The sequence below is a fragment of the Cynocephalus volans genome, chromosome 11 (genome assembly GCF_027409185.1).
Source record: "Cynocephalus volans isolate mCynVol1 chromosome 11, mCynVol1.pri, whole genome shotgun sequence".
In the NCBI taxonomy this organism is placed as follows: Eukaryota; Metazoa; Chordata; class Mammalia; order Dermoptera; family Cynocephalidae; genus Cynocephalus; species Cynocephalus volans.
The window spans coordinates 110,728,945-110,753,181 of record NC_084470.1 but is presented as its reverse complement, the minus strand read 5'-3'; the positions used below and the strand labels follow the sequence as shown (position 1 = coordinate 110,753,181).

The 24,237-nt window shown below is 34.6% G+C and overlaps 1 protein-coding gene across 2 annotated transcripts in view; it reads left to right on the top strand.

The window, feature by feature from the left end:
* KCTD3 (potassium channel tetramerization domain containing 3) overlaps window positions 1–18,975 on the top strand; it is a 55,498-nt gene extending 36,523 nt beyond the window's left edge. The window contains exons 11-18 of one of the 2 annotated variants that reach the window (XM_063113742.1): window positions 2,718–2,805; window positions 2,943–3,059; window positions 5,666–5,836; window positions 9,338–9,493; window positions 13,303–13,399; window positions 16,167–16,351; window positions 16,434–16,572; window positions 17,337–18,975. In XM_063113742.1, coding sequence (XP_062969812.1) covers window positions 2,718–2,805; window positions 2,943–3,059; window positions 5,666–5,836; window positions 9,338–9,493; window positions 13,303–13,399; window positions 16,167–16,351; window positions 16,434–16,572; window positions 17,337–17,898 — 1,515 coding nt within the window. In that variant the 3' untranslated portion in view covers window positions 17,899–18,975. The remainder of the gene's footprint in view (window positions 1–2,717; window positions 2,806–2,942; window positions 3,060–5,665; window positions 5,837–9,337; window positions 9,494–13,302; window positions 13,400–16,166; window positions 16,352–16,433; window positions 16,573–17,336) is intronic. The other variant, XM_063113743.1, reaches the window with a different exon arrangement.
* Window positions 18,976–24,237: the final 5,262 nt, after the last annotated feature.

Below are 24,237 nucleotides of genomic sequence, written 5' to 3'. Positions count from 1 at the left end.
GAAGACAAGGGGCTTAGAATGGTAGGGAAAGTGCCTTTCAACTGAGGATTTTGTACACAGCAAGACTGTCATTCAGACATGAATGAGAAAGATGTTTTCAGATAATGCTGATGGAGTTTGTCACTCATAACCCTCCATAAAAGGACTGTTAAAGACATGCCCTTTGATAAGAAGGATATTTACAGTTGAAGGGGAAGAAGTGGTTGGGAAAGAAGTTGGTAAATATGTTGATAAATTTAGGTAAGTGATTGTAAAAAGTAATGAATGAGGGTTAAGACATACTGTAAAAAATAATGATTTTACAGTTATGGAGATTGTGGTTAAAAGATTCTAGGGGTCTTAAATAGTCAATTAACACGTATTTTGTCTATTATATGTATTATATACTGTATTCTTAGAATAATGTAAGCTAGAGAAAGATAATGCTATTAAGAAAATCAAAGAAGAGAAAATACATTTATAGTACTCTACTGTATCTATCAAAACCATAAGTTTACATCATCTGTTTACAAAATGAAAAAAATCTGCATATAAGTAAACCCGCACAGTTCACACCCGTGTTGTTTCAAGGGTCATCTATACTAGTCAGTATGGTTTCTCAGATCCTTGACTAGAAATTGTTAGGGTAAGGAAGAGCAGGCTACACGATGGTTGCCTCCTTGCTTGTGTGAGGAGAGAAGAACTCGGCAGTACTAACTCCTTTGTACCACTGCTCATCATCTCCTTTTCTCTTCTTCCCGTACTGAGGGGTAGACATGGAAAGAAAAGCAGGACATGGTTAAGGGTTGCAGATAAAGACGTTGGAAGCCTCTAGCCCATCCTCCCAAAGAACATATGGTAAAAATGTTTGTCTTTGATGTGCCTTAGGAAGCTCCAGGCTGCTGCCAATCTTTCATTGAAAAATGGGTCCAAAGGGAGAGGAATCTCTCATGGCTTTATCTATCCCTATCTTTCTGCTGTGAAGATTGTGGGGTAGGAGTTGAAGCTCTTCCTGTAGTGCTGGAGCTAAAAAGGACCAGCTAACTGGGGTGAGAAAATTGGTCAGTGGTGTATAAAGCAGTCTTCCCTCCATTCTTTAGACATCTTTACTCATATCACTGAAAAGTTCTCAGTTGTTCACCTGCTACAAAACTGGAAGCTTGGCCTGATGTTAGGGCATGATGATTGGATTCTTTGCAGAAATATTTCTAGTGTAATTTATTACTGTGCATGACACCAAGAAGGTACATACAGAAATTAGAGACATGTACATGAATGACTTAGAGGACTCATTATTTCTAAGTTTTAGCTCTTTCTTAGTTAGTTGGTTTTTTTTTTTTTAAAGTAAAATGGACCTAGAGTCTTTGTTTCTTTTACTTGCTGTTCTGTCAGACATTTCCTCTCCCCTTCCTCTGACTGACTTTAGTTTCAAGATTTCCTTTCTCTCTGAACCCTTCCCTTGGTTTTTTTGGCAGCTGGCTGGTACAGGGATTGAACCCTGGGCCTGGGTCAGTGTTATCAGCACCAGATTCTAACCAACTATTAGCCCTTCTTTGCTCATCTTCCCCACCAGCATGGAGAGGACAGTCTCTCCTCCCTCCTCTGTGATTGTATTGCACACTCTATGTTAATGCCTACCACACTGTAATTGTTTTTTATTTTTCTTTCTCTCTCAAAAGTTTACAAGCTCTTACAGATCAGAAGTGATATCTCACATCCCTTATCTCCAGTCTAGTACTTGTTCTCTTGGGTAACATCTGGTACATAAAAAGTACTCACTGTTAAACAAATGTTTAGATTTTAACTTTTCAAATGGAATGTAAATATGAGAAATAAAAGTCCCTTAACATTTTTGATTTTTAAATTATTGGAAATCTCTTTTGACTTCTCTTTGCAAAACTTGGTGTCTAATATTTCTTTTAAATGTCATCTGTGAAGTTTCACATGCGTCTCTGGCCTGGCTATAAATGGAAGATTCGTTTCGATCTCGTATTGCCACTACTCTAACATCTTTTGTATTTTTTCTTTTGAATTTTGTTTTGTACTAAAACTCATGCCTTTTTCTTTTAACTGGCAGTTATTAATTTGTAAATTAGATTGATTTGCTTGGAAAAGCTGATTTTTTTTATTCCAGTATTTAAACAAACACACGCATATAGGACTTTGTTTGCCTTGACATTTTCTAGAAAACAGGTAAAAATCTTTAATAAGGAAAGTGAAAATAGAGAATACTACCTTTTCAAAGAAATTATAATAAATTATCAAGGGAGCAAGGGCTGTCTGGAAATCAGTTGATCTGTTCATTGGCTCTTATTCTTTCCCTTACTTACTATGTGACTTTGGGCAGGTCATTTAATCTCTTGTGTGAGAAAGAGAAGGGACCTGGGCAGACTTGGCTTTCCAGTTCCAGTGGGCTGTGATCTAGTGATCATGGGCAGGAAAAGGAAATAATCCATCTACATTCAGAAAGGAAAGTGCTGCTGTGGGAAATATATTTTTAAGAAAATCTTTGCAAGATATTATGTTGATGATTTTTTAGAGTTCCCTGTCAGGTGGTGTGTGTGTGTGCGTGCGTGTGCATGTTCACATGCATGCACTCTTAAAGTTCATTTTCTAAGCCATATTAAAGTTGGATGTTGGTTGCCTTTACGTCAAAAGAGTCAAAGTTTTGAGGAAATTAAACAGAAAAAAAATTATGATTACTATCTAACATCTAATAAATAATCTTACTACATCAGGTCCAAGATGTTGTTCCTATAACTAGTTATGACACTGCTGGGTCATTCCTTCTACTGGGATGTAACAATGGATCAATATATTACATAGGTAAGTATGTGGACACTTAACAGGCTTCTATTTAATATGATTTTTAAAATGAGAACAAGAAAACATTACTTTTTAGTTTTAAATAGATGCACTATTTACTTGTATTTTAATGCTATTTAAAAATTGTCATTTTTTAGATATGCAGAAGTTCCCTTTACGAATGAAGGATAATGATCTTCTTGTCACTGAACTTTATCATGATCCTTCAAATGATGCGATTACTGCTCTCAGTGTTTACCTCACGCCCAAAACAAGTTAGTACATGGCTAATTATCATAAATTCTTAAAGCTTTTTTAAGAGTGTGTTTTTATTTATTAGTTTATTACATGACTAGATAAAACTAATCTGGTTCTTTCTGTTTGAGAACTTCAGTGATAAGGATTTTATCTCTATTAGTCTAAAATTTATATTTGGTTTTATACTGAAGTCAAACATAACCAGTAAGCAAACATAATTTGAAGTGTGAAATTAGAACTTTTTCCCTCTTGATTTGTATTTGTTAAGCTATATTATTACAATATTAACTGAAATTAGAAAAAATATTCTGCACATTTACCTTCCTATTGAAATAACTGATTTTAGTTTGAAATTAGGAGCTTTTTATTATTTTAACAACAAAAAAAAGCTCTTAGACTATTCGTATTTGAAAATAAGCTTATTTACTTGGGAATTTTTAAGTTTATGTTGTAGAAAAGACATTTTATTTGGAAGCTCTCTCTATATATAATTTTTATTGCCTTTCAGAGGCCATTACAATAAAATTAACAGATTTGTTCTGTATTCTGTATTATAGAGTGAAAGAAACGTAAATGGGAAATTTTAAATTTATCTGTCATGAAAGGAATTCTAAGAAATATTAACTTATATTCAATAGTATTAATAGGTTTGAATGTGTTACTTATACAAGATTATCATTTTATTGAATTCATTAAAGGAAACCATAATCTTCATATGAAAGAAATATTCTAATGTATATAGATGAATTTGATTGAAATTATAGTAGCATTTAAACTATCTAGAACAGGGATCAACAAAACACAGGTGGCTGGCCACACCAGCTGTTTTTGTTAATAGCTTGACATACTGTCTTTGGCTGCTTTTGTATATCTAATATCCACAATGACAGGGTTAAGAGGTTGTGGCAGAGATAATATGGCATGCAAAGTTTAAAATATTTGTCATCTGGGCCGAGCCCGTGGCTCACTCGGGAGAGTGCGGCCCTGGGAGCGCAGCGACGCTCCCGCCACGGGTTCGGATCCTATATAGGAATGGCCGTGCACTCACTGGCTGAGTACCGGTCACGAAAAAGACAGGAAAAAAAAAAAAAATTTGTCATCTGACCCTTTACAGAAAGTTTGCTGAGCCCTGCTCTATAATGAGATGTGGATTTTTTTTTTTTTTTAATTTTAACTTCTCAATGTACATTGTAGTTGATTTTCATGACCCTTTACCCATTCCTCTTTCTGCCCTACCTTTCTCCCCTCCCCACCACATCATATGTATTCACTTGTCTTAACAAGTTCAAGGAACTGTGATTGTTGTGTCTTCTTTCCTCGCCTCCTTATTTGTTTGTGTTTATTTATTTTTAGCTCCCACAAGTAAGTGAGAATATGTGGTATTTCTTTTTCTGTGCCTGACTTGTTTCACTTAATATAATTTTCTCTAAGGCCATCCATGTTGTTGCGAATGGTAGTATCTCATCCGTTTTTATAGCAGAGTAGAATTCCATTGTGTAGATATACCACATTTTCCTTATCCACTCATCTGATGATGGACATTTGGACTGATTCCAACTCTTGGCTATTATAAATAGTGCTGCAGTAAACGTTGGAGTACAGGTATCTCTTCAGCATGATGATTTCCATTCCTCTGGGTATGTTCCCAACAGTGGAATAGCTGGGTCATATGGTAGATCTACCTGTAATTGTTTGATTTTTTTTTTTTTTTTTTTAAATCAAAGCACTTCTTTTGTGGTGGCAGGGGGACTTTTAAGGCATGAACATGGAGTCATCTTTCCAGGTTAGAGGAAGTGTTTTCTGTGGATGTTCTTTTTCCTTTGATGCAACTATTTTGGGGAGAATCAGAAAGAACAGCTTGTAAAACTAAGAGGTTCTCTATCTGTGAAACTCCATAGGTTATGGAGCTCCATCCTATCTTTAAATTTGTGATGGGGTCTGAGCACTTGTTTTTTAAAAAAAGCCATGGCTAAACCTAACATGATTAGCTGTACATGATTAGAAGAGGCAACACAGGTAACTATGATGCAAGCAATGTAATGGGTGTGTTTATGCCATAGTTCAGTGTTTTGAAACTTTAAATGGTTTATATAATGCTTGATTATTCAAGGATGATGCAATATTGTAATAAAAGTAAAACAGGTGGTCATTCTAAGCTAGAAGTAATATGGAATATTGCTTTAGGAATATTGTTCTTTCAGTGACATTCTTGACATGCAGATTTATTAGTTCTTTAAGCAAGTATTGAGTACCTACTATGTCTTAAACACCCAGAAAGGTGACAGTTAAAAAGATGATTATGATTCAGTCTCGTCAATAAGGAATAGAGGTAGATAGACATGGATATAAATACAGGATTAGTGTGTTACAGATACTATGATAGAGTCCCATACATAGTACAAGGAAGTAGGGAAGCAGTCTGTCTTGGAGTGAGAGTTAGGAAAAGATTTATGAAAGATATCATGATTTTAAGATGACCAGAGAAGTCTCTGTTGAGTTGGATTTGGGACTGATATAAGCCCTGAATGCAGCTCTGCCTCTTTTATCATAGGGAAGCTTTTTAAGGCAGCTTTCTCTTTATTGTCATCTAATATACTACCTTTCAACTTTTGACTTTGTGTAGGTGTCAGTGGTAACTGGATTGAGATCGCCTATGGTACAAGCTCCGGAGCAGTACGAGTGATTGTACAGCACCCAGAGACAGTTGGGTCAGGTCCTCAGCTTTTTCAGACTTTCACGGTTCACCGAAGTCCTGTTACAAAAATCATGCTATCAGAGAAGCATCTTGTATCAGGTAAAGTGACTTTATTACTACTGGTAAAGGGTTCTACTGCATGTAAAACTTTGCCCTATGTATAGTTTTCTATACTCCTACAAGTGAAAAGAATGTAAAAGCAGTGTTTTATATGAGAAAAATATACATAAAGAAATGGTAGAAAAGTTTAATAACTGAAGAAATGTTATGATTGCCTTTTAAAGATTTTTAAAATTTTCCCTGGTTGTAGAATACATAAATTTAGGAGGTATCATACCTTATTTTCTCTCTATTCTAATATTTTGTTCTCGTGGCATATTTTATTTCAAAATATTTATCATAATCCTATTGAGAACAATTTTTATTAGAGAAATTTTCCAAGTTTGAATTTTAATATAAACTGGTTGATTGTCTTAAGGTTTAATGCTAATGTTGTAGATTTAGAGGTGTATTTTGATACTAGATTATCTTAGAAAAAATTAAAATCTTGTAGAATGTATAGAGATCATTGGAAGAAAATGACCTTTTTGTGTGTTTGCAGTTCCTTATAGTCATATAACATTTTAAAAAATTTAGATACTCATTATATACATTAAAAATTAGATACTAAATTTCAAGTTTAATAAGGACTACTTTTGTGAAAATTGAATATGATCAGTAGAGCTTGCTTTTTAGAGGAGTCTTATAGCTCTTGTAGAGCACTTCATGCCTAGCTTAAAATATTTATAAATATACTTCCCGTAGATTGAGTCTGTTTATCTGAAGACTGCCTACAGGGTGATGCATCTTTCACTGTTCTCAGTCTGACTTAACACTAAGTGGAGCTGAAATACATTGTCCATGGTTGAATGAATGAATGTACTTTTATTGAACGTCTAATTTTGGGGGTATAATTATAATCTCGCCTTCCTAAAACAATCTCTTGTGTGCGCTTTCCTAAAGCAGTACTTACCTAGTACTCACTTGCCCCACTGAAGCATCTTTCTCACTCTCTCTTGCTGATTCCTCCTCTTTTGCCCAATTGCGAAGTGTTCAGTTGCCCCAGAGCTCTTTCCTAGGCTCTATTCTTCTTCGTACTTTCCCTGGTGGTTTGAATGTTAATTATTATTTATATGCCAGTGGCGCCCAGACTTTTCCTCCACCTGTGACTGTTCCAAGAGTTCCAAACTTGTATATCCAGTCTATATCAGTGGCCATATATTTAATAGACATCTCAAACTTAACCTGAACAAAATGGAACTTTTGATTTCTTTCTAAAAAGCTATTTTAGTGTATAATATCACCACTACTCATTTACTCGAGCTGAAAATCTCAGAATCACCTTGATTTCTCCCTCTCTCACCTTCCTCCCCACCTTCAACATATGGGTAACCTATTAATAAGTCCTGCTGGCTTTACTGCCACATATGTCACAGATCTGATCACTTCTCGTTGCCGACAGCCCAGTAGCTCAAATCATCATCGTTTCTTTCTCCCCTAGATTACTGTAGTAGCGTCTCAACTCTTCCTGTATTTTTATTTTGCCTCTCTATGGTATGGGTTCCACACAGCAGCCAGAAATATCTTTTAGAAATACAAACCAGGTTTATTTCCCAGTACTTTCCATGATATTTAGAAAAAATGTAAATTTCTACAATGACCTATGTTGCTCTTCCTGTTCTAGATCCTACCTGCCTTTCAAATCTCTTCCCAACTCTCCAGCAACTTTTCTTGTTGCTCTTGACACTAATCTGTTGGCTTTTTTTTTTTTCCTGTTTCTCAAAAATGCCTTAGAACCGGTGCTCTTGTTCTTTTTACTTGAAATGTTTTGCCCCTAGATACTTGTTTGGTTGCCTTCTTGATATTCAGGTTCTGTTCCAAATAGCTCCTCAGTGAGACCTCCTTGGCCACCCAGTCTGAATTAGCCAAACCTCCATCCAACAATAATTTTCTCTAACAGTGTCTCGATTTGTGTTCTTCATTGGCATATAACTTGATCATTTATTTGTTTGCTTGTTTATCATCAGTCTCCCTCTTCTGGATTATGAAATAAGTGCTACAGTAGTACTTTTTGTTCTCCACCTGATTCTTAGCACTTATTGTAGTTCCTGGCACATAGAAGATGCTAAATAAATGTTATATAAAATAAGGCATTTCATCCTGTGAGAAAATAGACTATTTTGCAGGGTTGTTGTGATGTCTGAATGACAATACTTTGAGATACTCAGTAATAATTGCTATTATTTTGATGCTTATGTTATTGTAGGATGTGACACCAAAGAACTACTTAGTAAAATTTGTATTTTTAACATCAAATGTTTCATGTAGGTTTGAAATTTAAATAAGTTTGTTAAGAAGAATGTACAGTCTAACCAAAAATCTGGAGTATTTTATGAATACCCAGTTTTGTTCTGCCACCTGCTGGATATCGACATATATGTGATGACTTTTTCCTGTAGTATGTATTTTAATGCCTTAAATAAAAACTTTAGATAATGATGAATATTCACAGAATTTCCCAGTTGAATCAGCCAAAAATATTTAAATTATTTTTCTAATCCTAATAAGCTTAATAATGAAATCAAGAAATTATTTCTCATGAAGCAGATTAAACAGCTTAGAACTAAATGCATCCTTTTTCACCAGAAAACGGGCATTGTGAGAATTGAGGATTTTGTTACATAAGAATAAAAAGTGTATATATATTACTTATTGCTATTTGCCAAAATTAAATTTCTTAAGTTTTGTTTAAAATATGCGCCTGTGACATTTTACACAGTAGGAAATGATATGTGTGTATATAAGAAATTTTGGGTACTTTTCTAGTATCTACTGATGAGTTCATAGCTCATTGCTAATAATAAATTTTCTGAAGTCATTATAATGGCAAGTTAGTATATTTTTTTATTAGGGCATGATAAAAAAGTATAGTTCTTGCATTAGTGATATCACTTTTGGTGTATATTTTCTGACAGTATTCAGGCAAAAAAGCAATAGAGGTAGGTTAGGAAATATCCCAATAGTACCCACTTAATATTATTTCTATTAAAAAAAAATAATCAGAGCATGTTTCTTAAATGCAGACTCTCTTATTTTATATAAAAATAATGCTCAGCTTAAGTACAGAATCTTATTTTTTCATTTGAGTAACATAGCAGAAACAGTTTTTGTGGTTGGATAAAATAATCTAGGCAACTGTTTACTTTGTAACTTAGCTACAGAACAGACTAATATTCATCATCTTCTCTCTTATACACACATTCTTAAAAATCTTTCCAACGTTTATACCCTACAGGCTATTTTTATGAGGATCCATAAATTTACTTATATACCTTATATTTGCAGTAAGGTAAACCCATGTTCAGTTCTCTCACTTTTGTTAACTAGGTACCAATTAAATAGAATTTTAAGATAAATATGTCATTTGCCACTTAAAATGTACTGTGGTCTGTTTAATATAGATCATAGTGAAAATAGTTAAAATGTGTTTATAGAAGTGATTTTGGTGGTGCTCTTGTAATCTGTATGTAACAACTATTCTGTGTTCTCTTTCTGTCCTAGTCTGTGCAGATAATAATCATGTCCGGACATGGACAGTAACACGATTCAGAGGAATGATCTCTACCCAGCCCGGTTCTACTCCTTTAGCATCATTCAAGATACTGTCTCTGGAGGAGACAGAAAGTCATGGTAGCTATTCCTCTGGAAATGACATAGGTGGGTTAGATTATCATGGGGCATTTTTAAATATCATATGGGCAATTCAGAAGAAGTGTGTCAACTTGTAGTCGAAACGTATAAATGAGTTTTAAATATAAACATTTTAATTTTGAAACTCATTCAAAACAGAAGTTTAGTACATTTTTCTCATTAAGTTCTATGTATTCACAAAATTATATTATTGCGGGATTTTTCATTATTTAAAAAGTTATGAGAGCAAATTTTTTATCTTATTAGCATTTCTTTATTTAAATAATGTCATCTACAAATGCTAACTACTTTTGTTTATAATTAAAAGCTGTGATAGTTGTGCACATTTGAAACAAAATATTTTTTCTTTTATTGTTAATAATTTATTGAAAATAAAATTTGAATCTAGAAAACGGTTGATATTCTTATACGATGAGTCATTTTGATTGCGTTATATCCATTAGGAAACAGTGTAGTGTGCCACCATTAATATGCTCTGATTTCAGCAAAAGGTATATAAAGTTAGTTTGAGTTGTCTCTCTCTCCATCATACGTACATGTGCACTCAGGTAAACACACACATGCATGCATACACGTACACAGTCATCGTGGAGACAGATTATTTCTCCCAAGGGCCCATTCGAAAGAATCTATATTATATATGCAGTTGTATCTCACTGTCCTTAACAATAGTTCTGTAGGACCTATTGGTTAACTAATGTATCTTTCTGGTCATTTTCTATAAGCAGAAATTACAGCACCTATGGAGAATAGGAAGGAGTACATTAGAATTGATTTTTGTGAAACTATTAAGTTTACATTCATCTAGAACATGCTCCCATATAAAGATTTCAAAATAGTTATCTTTGAAAATATAAAGCTACTTATTAGAATTATACTACCACAGTCTTGGTATTTTTTTAAAAAGTAATGCTCAGTCAGTGTTGTCAGTTTTAACAATTATTGTGTGATCCCAGTTTCCTACATGATGCTAGGAACTGAAAGTTTATATTTTTATTTATTCAACAAATGTTTATTGAGTACTTTTGCTCCACACCTTAGAAAAAGAGTGGGTGAACATCAACTTACAGTACAGTGAGCAGTAGGAATGAAAAGAAAACAATTGTATTTTGTTCACTATGCATAGGGCATAGTGGCAAAAAGCACCCAGGGAAGATAGCGCCAGGATTTATGCTAGGTATTGTAACATACACTCTTATTTAATCTTCTTGACAATTTTATGAGGTAGATGTTATCCCCGCTTAACATTGATGGAAACTGGTGTTCAGACAAGAGAACACTTCATAGAGGTCTTTCTTAATGTTTGAACTGACACATGAAGGATGGTACGTGTTTGGTGGGTTTGGAAAGTTCTAGGATTGGGATATTCCTGGCAGAGAAAACAGCATGTTAAAGGGATGGAGGCTAAGAGAACCTGGCAAGTTTGGAAAATGTCAAGAAGGTCATTAATTGCTGGAGTATAGGGTGTAGAATAGTAGGACATGAAAATGGAGTTAATAGACAGAGGACAGATCATGGAAAGCCTCTGTACATCAAACTGAGGAATTTAGATTCTGTCTTATAATAATGAAGAGCTTTTGAAGAATTTTGAGAATGATACTAGATTTGTGCTGTAGATAATTCATCCTTCATGAGCAGGTAAGAAACCTCAGAGAGTGGTGAAGCACGGAAGTCAGGAAGGAGGAATTCATTCATTATCTAAAGAGGAGAAAACATTTAATAAGAACCAAAGGGCATGGTGGTGATTGATTAGATGTGGCAGGTACCAGAGAGTAAGGAATCTAGAATCACCCTCAGGATTCTTACTTGGGAAATGCAGTAACTTAGTATCATTAACTGAAATAAAGAAATGTAGAAAAAGGGACTTATTTTGAAAAAAGATGAATTTATACTTGTATATCTTGAGTGATGGTGCCTGTGGATACCATTCTGTGCTATGAGGATATAAAGGTTGGACCTCTGGAGAAAGACTTTAACTAGAAATTATATTCGTGAGTTATCAGCATATAAGGTGCAGTTGAAAACACCCTGGGAGTAGATGAGTTGTTAAGGGAGAAGATGTATATATAATGTGAATAAAGAGATATTTAGAAACAGTAAATTAATTATAAAACTCAATGAAATAGATCATAGATCATAGATTTTTTTTTTCTCGTTTATAATTTTTTAAAAAATATCCTAAGAGATAGACATATAGATCAGTGGAACAGGATAGAGTGCTAGAGTGCAGTTTCAGTAGGGTGGAATGGGTGGAATATGGATTGTGGTGTGTAATGGAGTAATAGATATTGTGGGTAACCATGAAAGAAAGAAGTAACGGAGCTAGTAAGAAGGTGAGGAAGTTCAAAGGTCGTAGTTTTGATTCCTCCTCCCTTCTTCCCCATTGAAGATAGGAAAGATCCAAGGATATTTTGTGTTCTGAGGAAAGGAGCCAATTTAGGGAGAGGGTTTGGAGAAACTATAAATTGGTGAGGGGCAGATAATTAAAGTATGAAGAGTTAGGTTATGTGAGAATCTCATGTCAATATCAAGGTTAAGGGGAGAGAAGATACAGTTCCATAGTCTTCTCATTCCTAGGTATTTTATTCATCACCACTATTTTGACTTTGTTTATGGATTGTTGGATGAGGACCGTCATTTCATTTCAGTAGAATTAGATGTCAGAAAGTTGTTCAGTAGTTGAGCAACTGTGTAGTGTAGTGAAGAGCCAGATTGTGGAGGTAGACAGCTTGGATTCATTCCAATTCCAGTTCCATCCCAGAGGACCTATGAGATCTAGTTAACTAATCTCTTGGTGTATTAGTTTTCTCATCTGTAAAATGGAGATAATAATAGTACCTCCCTTAAGTGCTTTATGATGATTGAAATGAGTTAATATTCGTAAAGCATTCACTGTGACACACAATAAGCACAGTATAAGTGTCTGCTAACTAATAATAAAGATGCTATTGTATATTTGTTATTAAGTTGGTGTAATTCATAAAAGATAACTTGGGATATATTGTCTCTTTAAAAGTTTTGTTGTATATAACATACTTTTTATGAACAATAAGTATTATTTTAGCTAATGAGTATAATGGGAAAAAGAAATTATTAAAATCTTATGTTTAAGTTTTGTATGAAAATGCTTTTTTTTGCCTCTCCAAGTACAGTAAAGTGAAAAAAATTGAATCTTTCTTTTTAGTTTGAAAACCTTGCAGGATGCAACTCAGTAGTAAATTTCATACTTTAACTTTCATCTTTGAACACTTGATGCTTTTCTTTTTTGGTTTACCAATTATCCTATATGAAGTTGTTTCCTTTTAATTTGCATCTTCTAAAAAATATTGAAGAAAGAAATCTGGTTAATGGAGGCTTCTAATTAAAGTCTATTTAATGAAGTTTTACTTTTTAACATTTTACATGTTAGCTTTTCAAAAAAGTGAACTTAATACATGAGGTGACTTAAATTTATACATCCCTGTTTTTTACGTTATAATCTAAGCACATTCCCAAAGATAGTAAATATTTTAGCAGGTCTCCTCTCCTTCTAGTACTGTTAATGTAGAGCCTTAAGCAAATTATTGCCTTCAGCTTTTATAGCCTTAAGTACATAAAATATAATTTTGAAATATTGTGTATTTCTTTAAACTTTTTTTAATGCAAGTTGAAATTTATACGACTGTATTTTGCATCTGATTTTTACTTGGAAGGCAAGGCCATATTGGTAGGCATGAGATTTTTTTTTTTTTAATTAATATTAATGTTCCTTTCGTAAAATGAAACAAATTAAATTTTAACTAACTTCTTTTGACCTTTTCTGTATTCTGACCAAGGGCCTTTTGGAGAGCGAGATGATCAACAGGTGTTTATCCAGAAAGTTGTTCCCATCACTAACAAACTATTTGTTAGACTCTCATCCACTGGGAAAAGGTAACACTATAAAGATATTTATATTTGGAAATCACTTTTGTTTTACAAAATGTATGGCATCATTTGACATTGATAAAAGAGTACTACCAGAAACAAATTGTTGGGAGAGAAGTCTATGTTATCTCATGATTATTATAACTTAAAATTAAGACAATAAACTTTGTGCTTATTCTCTAGGGTTTATTTAAGATTTTCACTGATGCTGTGGACCATTAGGAAGGACAAGTGACATAATAGAACAAGAACACAGTGAACTTTTATCATGGCCAGACATGACTGTTTATTAATTTTTTTATAAATATTCAGTTTTTTCCTTAAAAAAAACTTAGAATTTAAATATTTTCTATCCCATCACATACAAGTATGTACATTATTTATATCTCTCAAATAAGGCATTACAGATTTTCTGACATTCAGTATCCCCTTTTAAAATAAAAATAAAGCAATTAAACATTGATCAATAATAACTAATTTGCATAATCTTGGCACCGTTTACAATAGAGCTAGTTCTTTTTCCTTTTCCATTGACTAAAATTTTACTTCTTTAAAAATTATAGCCTCAAACAGATTGAATTTTAGCATTTCTACCCTTTTAAAACAAATTTTTTACGTGCCCAACATGAGAAAATAAAATTATTATTAATAGTTTATTAAGAAGGTTATTGATTTTCATTTTAATGTTACTAATGCTATTTGGTGTTTTTAAAATTTCTTGGTTGCCTTTTCCTTAGCATGTCTATAACTTAATATTTTAATGAATAAACTGTTGAGATGATAAATTTTTTCCATAAAAGATTGCATGTCGTTATTAGCAAATATTAAATGAATTAACTCCAGAAAATGATTTTTATGTACCTAAACTGTTTGAGTCTTTTTCTTTTTTTAAAGGAAATGTATTAGGAGCCTGTAATGTTAGTTAGAGATCAAATTGTTATCGCAAGAAATGTTATAAATTTCTGTGATTTAGTGTAGTGTGCATATTCAGTGAAAAACTGCCAAATGTTTATTAAAACTGTTATAACATTCTCTAACAATGTAGTATCTCATATCCTTGTTCAATTCTAATATCCCTCCTCTTCTGTTATTTCAAGCCACAGCGGTGTGTTGTAATCATCTATAACTTCTACATGATAAAACAAATTTTATAATTGTTAAGTTTATGATTCCAGAGGAAAAGCTATAGATAGAAAAATACCAAGCAGAAATTACTTTGTAGAATTGAATAGAAAACCAATCCTTTATGAAGCTATTGTGAACCAAAGCTTTTTGTGTAAAACAGTTCAAGCTCTTATAATAGTGAGAAGTGAAATGCAAGAGTTTCATTGAAAGCAAGCAGGAAAAAATTCTGTAGAAAAATTTAAAGAAAGGAATGATTCTAAGGAATCTGTCCCTTAGGGCGAAAAAAGAGCAAAATCATGTTTGTATTCGTGCACATATAAACGTTGATTTGTTTTATTTGTTTTTGTTTGTTTTGTTTTGTTTTTGTTTTTAGTGGCTGGCCAGTAGGGGATCCAAACCCTTAACCTTGGTGTTGTCGGCACCACACTCTTCCAAGTGACCTAACTGGCCACTCTGATTTTTTTTATTTTAAACATAAACCAGAATTTGGTTTTTAAAAACATTTTAAATCAATTTACAGGCAAAAGTAAATATAATTTATTGCATTAACAATAATGAGAAAAATTATGATCATCTCAATAAACAGAAAAAACATTTAACAATTCAGCACTGTTTATGCTTAAAAAATCCTAGCAACTAAAAAAGGGAGAAATTTCTTAATCCGATAAGGTCTACAAAATAACTGTTGCAAACCTCATACTCAGTGTTGGAATTTTTAAAAGTTTTTCCTTGAATTGGGGAATGAGACTAGGAAAGGCTATATCACTATATGTGGTCATGTTGGAATTAACTTCTTTTCCATTTTTGCTCTGCCCATTAGGAAGCTCAGCTAAGCTTCATATTCTATTCTTATAAAGTTTCTTACATTTATATGCATTATTTTTTCTCTTCCTTTTCTATTTTTGACCTTGCATTTGCCTGGTACTAATTATTTCTTTTGTTTGTTTGTTTTTAAATTTTTTAATAAGCTCTCTCCACTCTGTTTTGAAGTAGGCTAGGACCAATAATTTAATCAAGTGCAATTCAGTCAACCCATATATGACTTTGGGAAAATCATTTGCTGACATTATTCCTTGGTTTCCTCATTTGTCAATGTGTATAATAATTGTTCTTTCTCGGTTTCTTTTATTTTTTATGAAAATCAATGAAATAGCTATAAAAATACTTTGAAAAAGTTTTAATTTTTATCCTAATGGAGGATGCAATTTAAGTCATCTCCATAGAGCTGTATATTTTTTTCGTTTCAGATTTATAAAACTTACACATAAATTTTAAATGACATTTTCAAGATTTCTTCTGGCATGATGTCTGTTTGCTTTGTTTGTTTCTGCCTTTTTAGTTTTGTAACTTCCTTTTAAAGAACTGCTCATTTCTATCAAGACTCTTTCTGCTTTTCCTTTAAGATTGACTGATTATTTGCCTTATTTCAATTATTTAGTACATTGTTATTATATAAGAACCTTTTCTCTAGTCTCAAAGAAACAGGGCTTGAATTTTATATCCATTGATTTGCCTTGAACCCCTTTAAATCTGTTTTAGATATGTGGAGTATTCAACTGTAACTTTGCAAATAAGAAATTAATAAAAAGTCTGAATTATATAATATTACTTGTTCCCATGGTTTACAACTGTGTAATATCTTTTGCAGGATATGTGAGATCCAAGCTGTTGACTGTACTACCATATCCTCATTTACAGTGAGAGAATGTGAGGGATCCAGTAGGATGGGTTCAAGGCCAAGGCGCTACTTGTTCACAGGCCATACAAATGGCAGCATTCAGATGTGGGATCTGACCACTGCGATGGATATGGTTAACAAAAGTGAAGATAAGGGTACGTCCTCATGCAGAAAGATGTTTGTCCACAGGGTAAGCTTTTGACATAAGTGATTATAATGAGTGTTTGTTTTCCTAAGATGTTGGTGGTCCAACTGAAGAGGAACTACTCAAATTACTGGATCAGTGTGATCTGAGCACATCTCGCTGTGCTACTCCTAACATCAGTCCGGCAACTTCTGTGGTTCAGCATAGCCGCCTGCGAGAATCAAATTCTAGGTAGGTTAAAGAGTTGGATATTGTAAGAGTTGAGTATAAAAGCTAAATTGATTGTTTTTTCAGAAAATTGACAAATATTGTAAACACATAGTTGTTCTAGAGAGCCATATTTTTCAAAGTGCATTTTTAATCAGACTATGTTGATAATCAATTTTTTAAAAATTTTTCTAAATTTCTCAGATGGTTCTTTTTATAGAAAAACATTTTTTGCCTTTTAACTTATCTTGTGAATTGCTACCAATTTAGATGCCTACTATGTGATCAAAAAGTTATGCAAAGGAAGTTAGAAAAATTATGTCACCTTGGATAGTATATGAAGCTTTTGTTCCTATTGCCTCAAGGACAATATTAACCAAAGTGATTGTATTATCTTGTCCGATCTTACATTTAGGCATTGTGTACTTTTAATACTATGATCTAGTATGCCTTTTTACTTACCATATTGACAAAAAATTCTAAAATCTGAAGAACCAAGGGCCAAATATTGAATTATATTGGTTCCATATTGGTTTAAAGATTTTTTTCCATCTTATTTTCAGCTATTCAAAAATCTAGCTTGACTGCGAATACATGTATGGTACTATTTGCATTTGTAATTTTATATATATAAAATAAATATATATTTTTTAATAGAGAAGTATGGATATAATATACTTTATGTATTTGTTATACGATGTGTTTTTATTGGTAATTTAATGAGATATGCTCCTGAAAAATCCTAGAGTGAATTCTGAACTATCATTTTTTAAAAATCTGTATTTCAGCCTTCAGCTTCAGCACCATGAAACTATCCATGAAGCAGCTACTTATGGTTCTGTGAGGCCTTACAGAGAGAGTCCTTTGTTAGCACGGGCAAGAAGAACTGAGAGCTTTCACAGTTATAGGGACTTCCAGACTATTAATTTGAACAGAAATGTAGAAAGAGCTGTTCCTGAAAATGGTAACTTGGGTCCAGTACAAACTGAAGTGAAGGGGGCAGTAGGGGAATGTAATGTATCTGAGAGGAAGTCTCCCGGGACAGAAATAAAAAGTTTGAGAGAATTGGAAAGTGGATTGGAAACACATAAAATAGCTGAAGTTTTCTCAGAACACAAGAAAAGGTCATCAGAAGATGAAAATGAAAATAAAGTGGAGTTAAGGAAGAAAGGAGGATTTGAAGGGGGAGGATTCCTTGGAAGAAAGAAAGTTCCCTACTTGGCGTCATCACCCAGCACTTCTGATGGAGGGACTGACTCACCTGGTACTGCGTCCCCGTCTCCTACAAAGACCACTCCATCTCCTCGGCACAAAAAAGGTGATTCTTCGGGTCAAGAGTACAGCTTGTGAAAACTCACCAAAATGAATAGTAGTTTTGTTAAATTTAGATAAAAGTTAAACTTTCCTGGATTTCAATACATTAGTTTTTACACTAAAACTTTACAATATAAAATCGGACTTTATTTAGTATCTTTTTAACAGTTACCTGGAATAAGGAAATTCAATAACCGTATCTGTTTTGATGTTTTGGAAATTTTTTTAGTTTTACAAGTGCATTTAACAGATCATTTGTAAAGCAGGAGTCCATTTTAATGTTCACCTACTGTTTGTTGGTTTTGGAAACATAGTACCATGTCTTAACAGGATGGCACCCATATAGATGAGCACCTTCTTAGAGCATGGGAACCACAGATGCATTCCTAATCTTGATTATGCCTGAGGCTTGTCTTGCAGTGTTATCTTAAGTGAATCACATAATTCTCTTTGGAACTTGGTCTCCCAACCCTTATTGTGATTGCAAAGTGTTCACTAGATCCTTGATGAGGTGCTATGTTTGTGAAAAAAATATCATGTAATTCAAAACACTATTGATGTTGAATTTCAGATTTCACTGTGTAGTAAGTCCTTTGGGATAATTTTATTTTAATTGTGGGTCATTTTCTGATTTTCATCTTTGGGAGTTCTTAAACCTTACCAAGCATCACCAATATTAAATGCCAGAAGTTCATTTAAACTTTCTTTGAAGTTGGAGCAATAGTCTGTGTTTGAAAAGATGAAATAAAAATAATAATTAAGAGCAAATATTTGAGTGCCCAGAAGGGAAAACTGTTATCAGTTGCTAATCTGCCTTGTTTTAGGAGCTACCATATTTTTTTTTTTTAGTGTTAATAATGGAGATAGTTAAATTAAATGTGGCCATTTTGTTGCATTCATGGGACTGCAGTTCTGAATTTTTGGTTAAAAGTTTTGGCTGCTGTAAAAATATTATTTTGAATATATTTTGAGCAAAAGAAGTAATTTTTGTACATCTTTTTTTCATTTAATTAGAATGATTTTCACAGTTCTGCAAATAGGGTAATTGTAAATTTAAAGCATTAAACATTTATTGGTGAATAATGTATATAATCCTATTCCAAGAAATATAAGTGAGTGAAGTTGAAATAAATTCTTTAAAGTTTACTATATTGCCAGTGGTTTCACAATTCTCTTGTATTTATCAATTAAGTCAAATAAAAATGATTAAGACAACATGTTTTCAGTTATTTAAGGAACAGTTATCCTGTTAAAGTGCACCTGCGTGTGTTTGTTCATTTTTTTGCTGCTTCTCATAATTTAAAAAAAAGGAAGGAGAACTTAAGTACAAAAACTAAGTTATATATATATTTATTAATATTACTTTTTTTTTTTTTTTACATTCTATGATGATATTTCAGAGCAGTTGGGGGGGGAGGGTAAGGAAATAGAGTGGTAGGAGGAAGAGTGGGGTTGAGGCCTATGGCACCCCCCTCATTCCTGCATTGGAGACCAGGAGGCTTCCAGAGGTGGCTTGGTCCTTTCTGGGCTGGGTACAGATGTCAGAGGAGTGTGGCTGAAGACCTCGCTCCCCCCACCGCCCCAGCTCTGGAGCCTGGGGCACTTCCTGTGGTGGCTCGGTGGTTGTCACTGGGCTGGTTGTGGGTGTCAGGGGGGGTGTGTGGCCGAGGCCATCAGGCCCCCGCCAGCCCCTCAGCCCCCTGCCAGCCCGGCTCAGGAGAGTCTGGGGCACTTCTTGTAGTGGCTCAGTGGTTGTCGCTCATCTGGTTGTTGGTGTTGGTAGTGGGGGGGTGTCTGAGGCCTGAGGCCCCCCCACCCTATGGACTGGTTGTGGATGTTGGGGAGCATGACTGAGGCCCCCAGCCCTCTGCTCTCCCTGGCTTGCTAGCCCAAGGGGAGTTCTGGTCCTTCCAGGTTTTATAGGTGTTCTTTGTTGATGAGAGACCTTTACTAGTTAATATCAAACTTTGTCTCTGGTCTGTGGGTATTTTTTTTCTTTCATTTCTGTGTTGGATTATTTGCTCTTTCCACCACTTAAACTCTGCACTGGAACTAATTTTTTGTCCTTTGCTTACTTCTAAAATGGAGGAACTTCCTATGGGGACTAGTACATGAGCTTTCTGGTTGAGCTAAATTGCTGCTTTGCTGCTGATTCCCTGGGAAAGACTTTTTGTGCAGCTCAGGTTTTAATGGCTGTCTTTATAGGTGTTTCTGGGACTCAGAAGATCCGGCACACCTGGGTTGTGCAGAAACTCTGGTCTGGGCCTGAGTCTTTTCAGCAAACTGCACCCCATGCAATTCTATGTTACTGTCCAGTCTCCTCTGAGTGATCCTGTACTGATTGGGGGCAGATCAGCTGTCCTTGCTGTGCCCCAGTGTTCCCAGTGGGCCTGTCACCCCCACGGCCTGTGCTCCAAACACTTCCCATGGGACAGGTTGTGCACTGGTCCCTTGTGATGACTCACCAGCCTCTGAGTGGCTCCTTTTTTTCAGTTGTCTGTGGCTCCTCGCTCCTAGGTGGGTCCACAGGAACCCTATTAGTAGTCTTGCTGGCCTGGGGGCCACCAAGGCACTCTTCTCCCTTGTAGCCTCCAAGCAACTTCATCCGAAGGGCACAGCTGCAGCTTTTGCCAGCTCCTGCTCTGTGCACTCAGCAGCTCCAGCCTGGATGCAGCCGGGGCTCGAAATGGAGTTCTTTCTTTCTCTCATTGTGGCGTTTCCTGTCTTCATGAACTCCGTAGGTCTCTCGTCCTCTTCCCCTGAGCTCTAGTGGCCCAAGCTTGGCTGTTGTTGCTTTTTAATAGTTGTAAATTGGTTGTTTTGTGGGAGAGAGTGATGCTGGGGACAGTCTATTCTGCCATCTTGACTGGAAGCCAAAAACTGATTTATATTATCAATAAAGGAAAAGGTAAAGCATAATTTAGGTAAAGCATAATTTCAAAATGACTAAGGACTGAAATTATTTCTTATACCGTTGTTTATTATCATAGTTTTGTGAAAGTTGGGTGGACAAGAAAATTAAAGAAAAAAATGGAATATTTACGAAGAATAAAAGACCATTAAAAACAAAGATAACAATGACTATCGTATAGTAAAATTCTATAAAAAGGCAACTGACTGTACCATGGATTGCATTATACTATAAGTCAAGTCTTATTTGTTTTCACCTTGTAAGAGTTTAAACCTTCATGTTAGAGCAGGGGTTTGAGTCTACTCTGGCACTTAACTCTGTAACCTTGAGCAGATTATCCCTGCCATGCCTCAATTTTTTCATTATACCTCCCTCATTAGGGTCATTGTGACTGGAAGAAAAAAAATTGAAAATGAATCTATATATGTTGATGAAAAATGAAAACATTTGTAATTCTCATGATGAGAAGAGTTTTTAAAGTAATTTTGTACTTATTTCAATGTATTGTACACATAGGATAAGTGTTATTCCTATTTCTCAGATGAGATCACTGAGACCCACAGAGGATAAATAACAATCCAGCCACAAGGCTCATTAGCTACTGAGCTGACTTGTGAACACAGGTCTTCCTTTTTCAAGAGCATGTGATCTTATTCCTTGCTTTCTCATCCAGGCTTAAATATCAGAATCGCTTGAGGTTAGACACATACATTTGCCTAGGCCCCACTCCAGTCCTACTGAATTTGAATCTCTCTGGTGGTTGGTACTCATATTTTGAGAAAAGACCACAATTGATTCTAATATACATTGATGGTTGAGAAATTATCCAGAACATCCTATTTTCTTAAGTGGGTGCAACTTTATCATGATTATTTATGTGTAACTCAGAGCTGTTTTTTTTCTTAAATACATTAAATCAAACTTAGTTCACATTTAAATATTTATTAAACAAACCATCTTTAGATTTACATGGTATTGTGCATTGGAAATCAACTACTGTTCGTATGTGACATAATTAAGTTCCTTATTACTGAATTATTCCACCTGGCCCATGTTTTATTTACAAGTTGTTCAGGTTGAATTATTTTTATATAGATGCCAACATGATTTCTACATAAGTATAAGGTAACATAACAGACGCACGTTTAGGTTCTTCATTTAGTGGAAACTGCAATAGATCATCTATAATCACAACTCTTGTAGAGCTCATAAAAACGTAACTACTCTTCTCAGTCAGTATTAGGAATAACAAAACAAGGCCGTTCTTAAAGTAAGCTGAGAATGTGGCCTATACAAGTGATAAGACATTTAGTACAAATTTAAAGGGGTTCATAGGTAACTGTTCATTGTTTGCTCTGGGAGTAGTGGTGGGCCTAGGAACATAGTCCCTGTGTACAGCATATTGTTTTTGTACATGATTTCTTCTAGGTTGCTTTGCTTCATTGGTTCTCAACATTAGGAACACCTGGAAACTTTTAAAAGAACTGATCCCTTAGCCCCACCCCAGGCCAATTGAATCAGAATCTCTAGGGGTGGGTCTACATAGTTTGAATGATAAAGATTTGGCACCACTACCACTTAAAGCAGCAAAACAAAATTTTAGGATTATTCTCTGAAATAAATATAAATAGGGTCAGGAGTGTTGCAAGGGAGCAGTGTTCTGGGTAGAAGCCATGGGATTAAAATGTGAATGATTCAGCTAACTGAATTCATGTAATAACTAACTAAATGTTTAATTAGATGATTAAGTGGAGAGTGATTTAAGATAAAAATCCCCCATAGCTCTCTATTCTTTGTGTTCTTTTCAAGTTTTATACTGTGCTTTAAAAAATACACAGAGATAAAGATGTCTAGTTAATTTTTCACAAATGCAGATGAGCTCCATCTTCTGAATCCACCTGTGACTAGCAATGCATAGAAGAGTAGACAAAGGCTAAGGATGCACGTTTATGACTGGAGAAGACCAGTTCTTCCCTATATACCTTAAGTAGCTCATGTGAGGTGGACACAGCCTTGGTTAAGGCTCATTTGTGCTAGCTTTAAAACAGTTGACCCAGAATCAACAAATGTGAGTAAAAACGAGTAAATTAGTCAATCCTATGTTTCCATTTCAGAAAGTACAAAACTTTTGGCGAGAAAAAAGACAACCTCATAATGTGTACAGCCACTGCCAAATGTGCACAATGGTTTCAGATTTGTTTGCTTATAGAAGTTCTTTTTTTTTTTTGTCTTTTTCGTGACCGGCACCCAGCCAGTGAGTGCACCGGCCATCCCCATGTAGGATCTGAACCCGCGGCGAGAGTGTCGCCGCGAGTGCGCCACAGGCTCGGCCCAGCTTATAGAAGTTCTAAAAAGGGAGTAGAACTGCTTAATACTGGTTTGTGCTTTTGACACCTGTGGTTGGCAAGCTTTGTCTAGAAGTTGGTCAGTCTGAGGAACTGCTCTCCCACAGACTGAGATAAAGTCTCGGTGCCCCAGAAGTCCATCGTCTTTGACCGGTAGACCACAGGGTAATTCATAGTTTTCAGGCAGAATAGTAAGTTTACCTCTTTATAAGCTTTTGCCAGCTGAGCTTTATGAAAATCCAATGTAAATTCACAAATATTGTCAGACAATTGCGTACGAGAGAGATTCAAAATAACTTCCTGGAGTCATTAAGACCTTTAAGAACGAAGGAAGAGAGGTTTTCTTACATTGTTTTCCATGAAGAACAAATTTAAATATCTTTAATTGTATGTTGATGACTTGGAAAAAAAATTTTTCTTGCCATAGGACTTTTTTAACGATGACTTCATAAGCCAAACATGGCAAATGACAGAAATTTTTAAACTAGTTCATAAGTTTCTGTCATTTGCTCTCTTTGGTACTGTTGCATACCAAATACTACTGATTCTAGGGCTAAAATAATGAGTAGTTCTCTGAAATAAAGGGATATAGTACAGAGTAATATATATATATATGCTATACATATATACACACATATAGTCTTGTACTTACAGGTAAATGTGTTCAACGATTTCAAAGTTACAAGGAACAAATACAGTTAAATTCCATGTAGGCAATTAAATATTGCAAATAGAACATTAGTTTCCATTTGAAATGTGCTAAGTTGAACATGTCAATATACCCAGGTATTCAGTGAATTGGCAGAATTTTATGAAAAGTATTGGCTGGGGTTTCAAAACTATGTAAAATATGTAAAATAAAAACATTGGTTCAAGTGGAGGCATTTTTATTGAAACACTGTTTTAAGTTTGAACTGTATAAATTAGCTATTTACTCCATAGATTTTCAGAAATTCATAAATGTAAGAGCTGACATATAAAAATTATGTGGTGCTTATCAAAAGGTTTAGTGAATATTTAATCCTAAAAATTGTAATTAAATAGAACTTTCAGCCAAGTGTGTGACCCCAGTGCAACGTGGGTTTTTTTTTTCCCCCTGATTTAGCATGGCCTGAAATT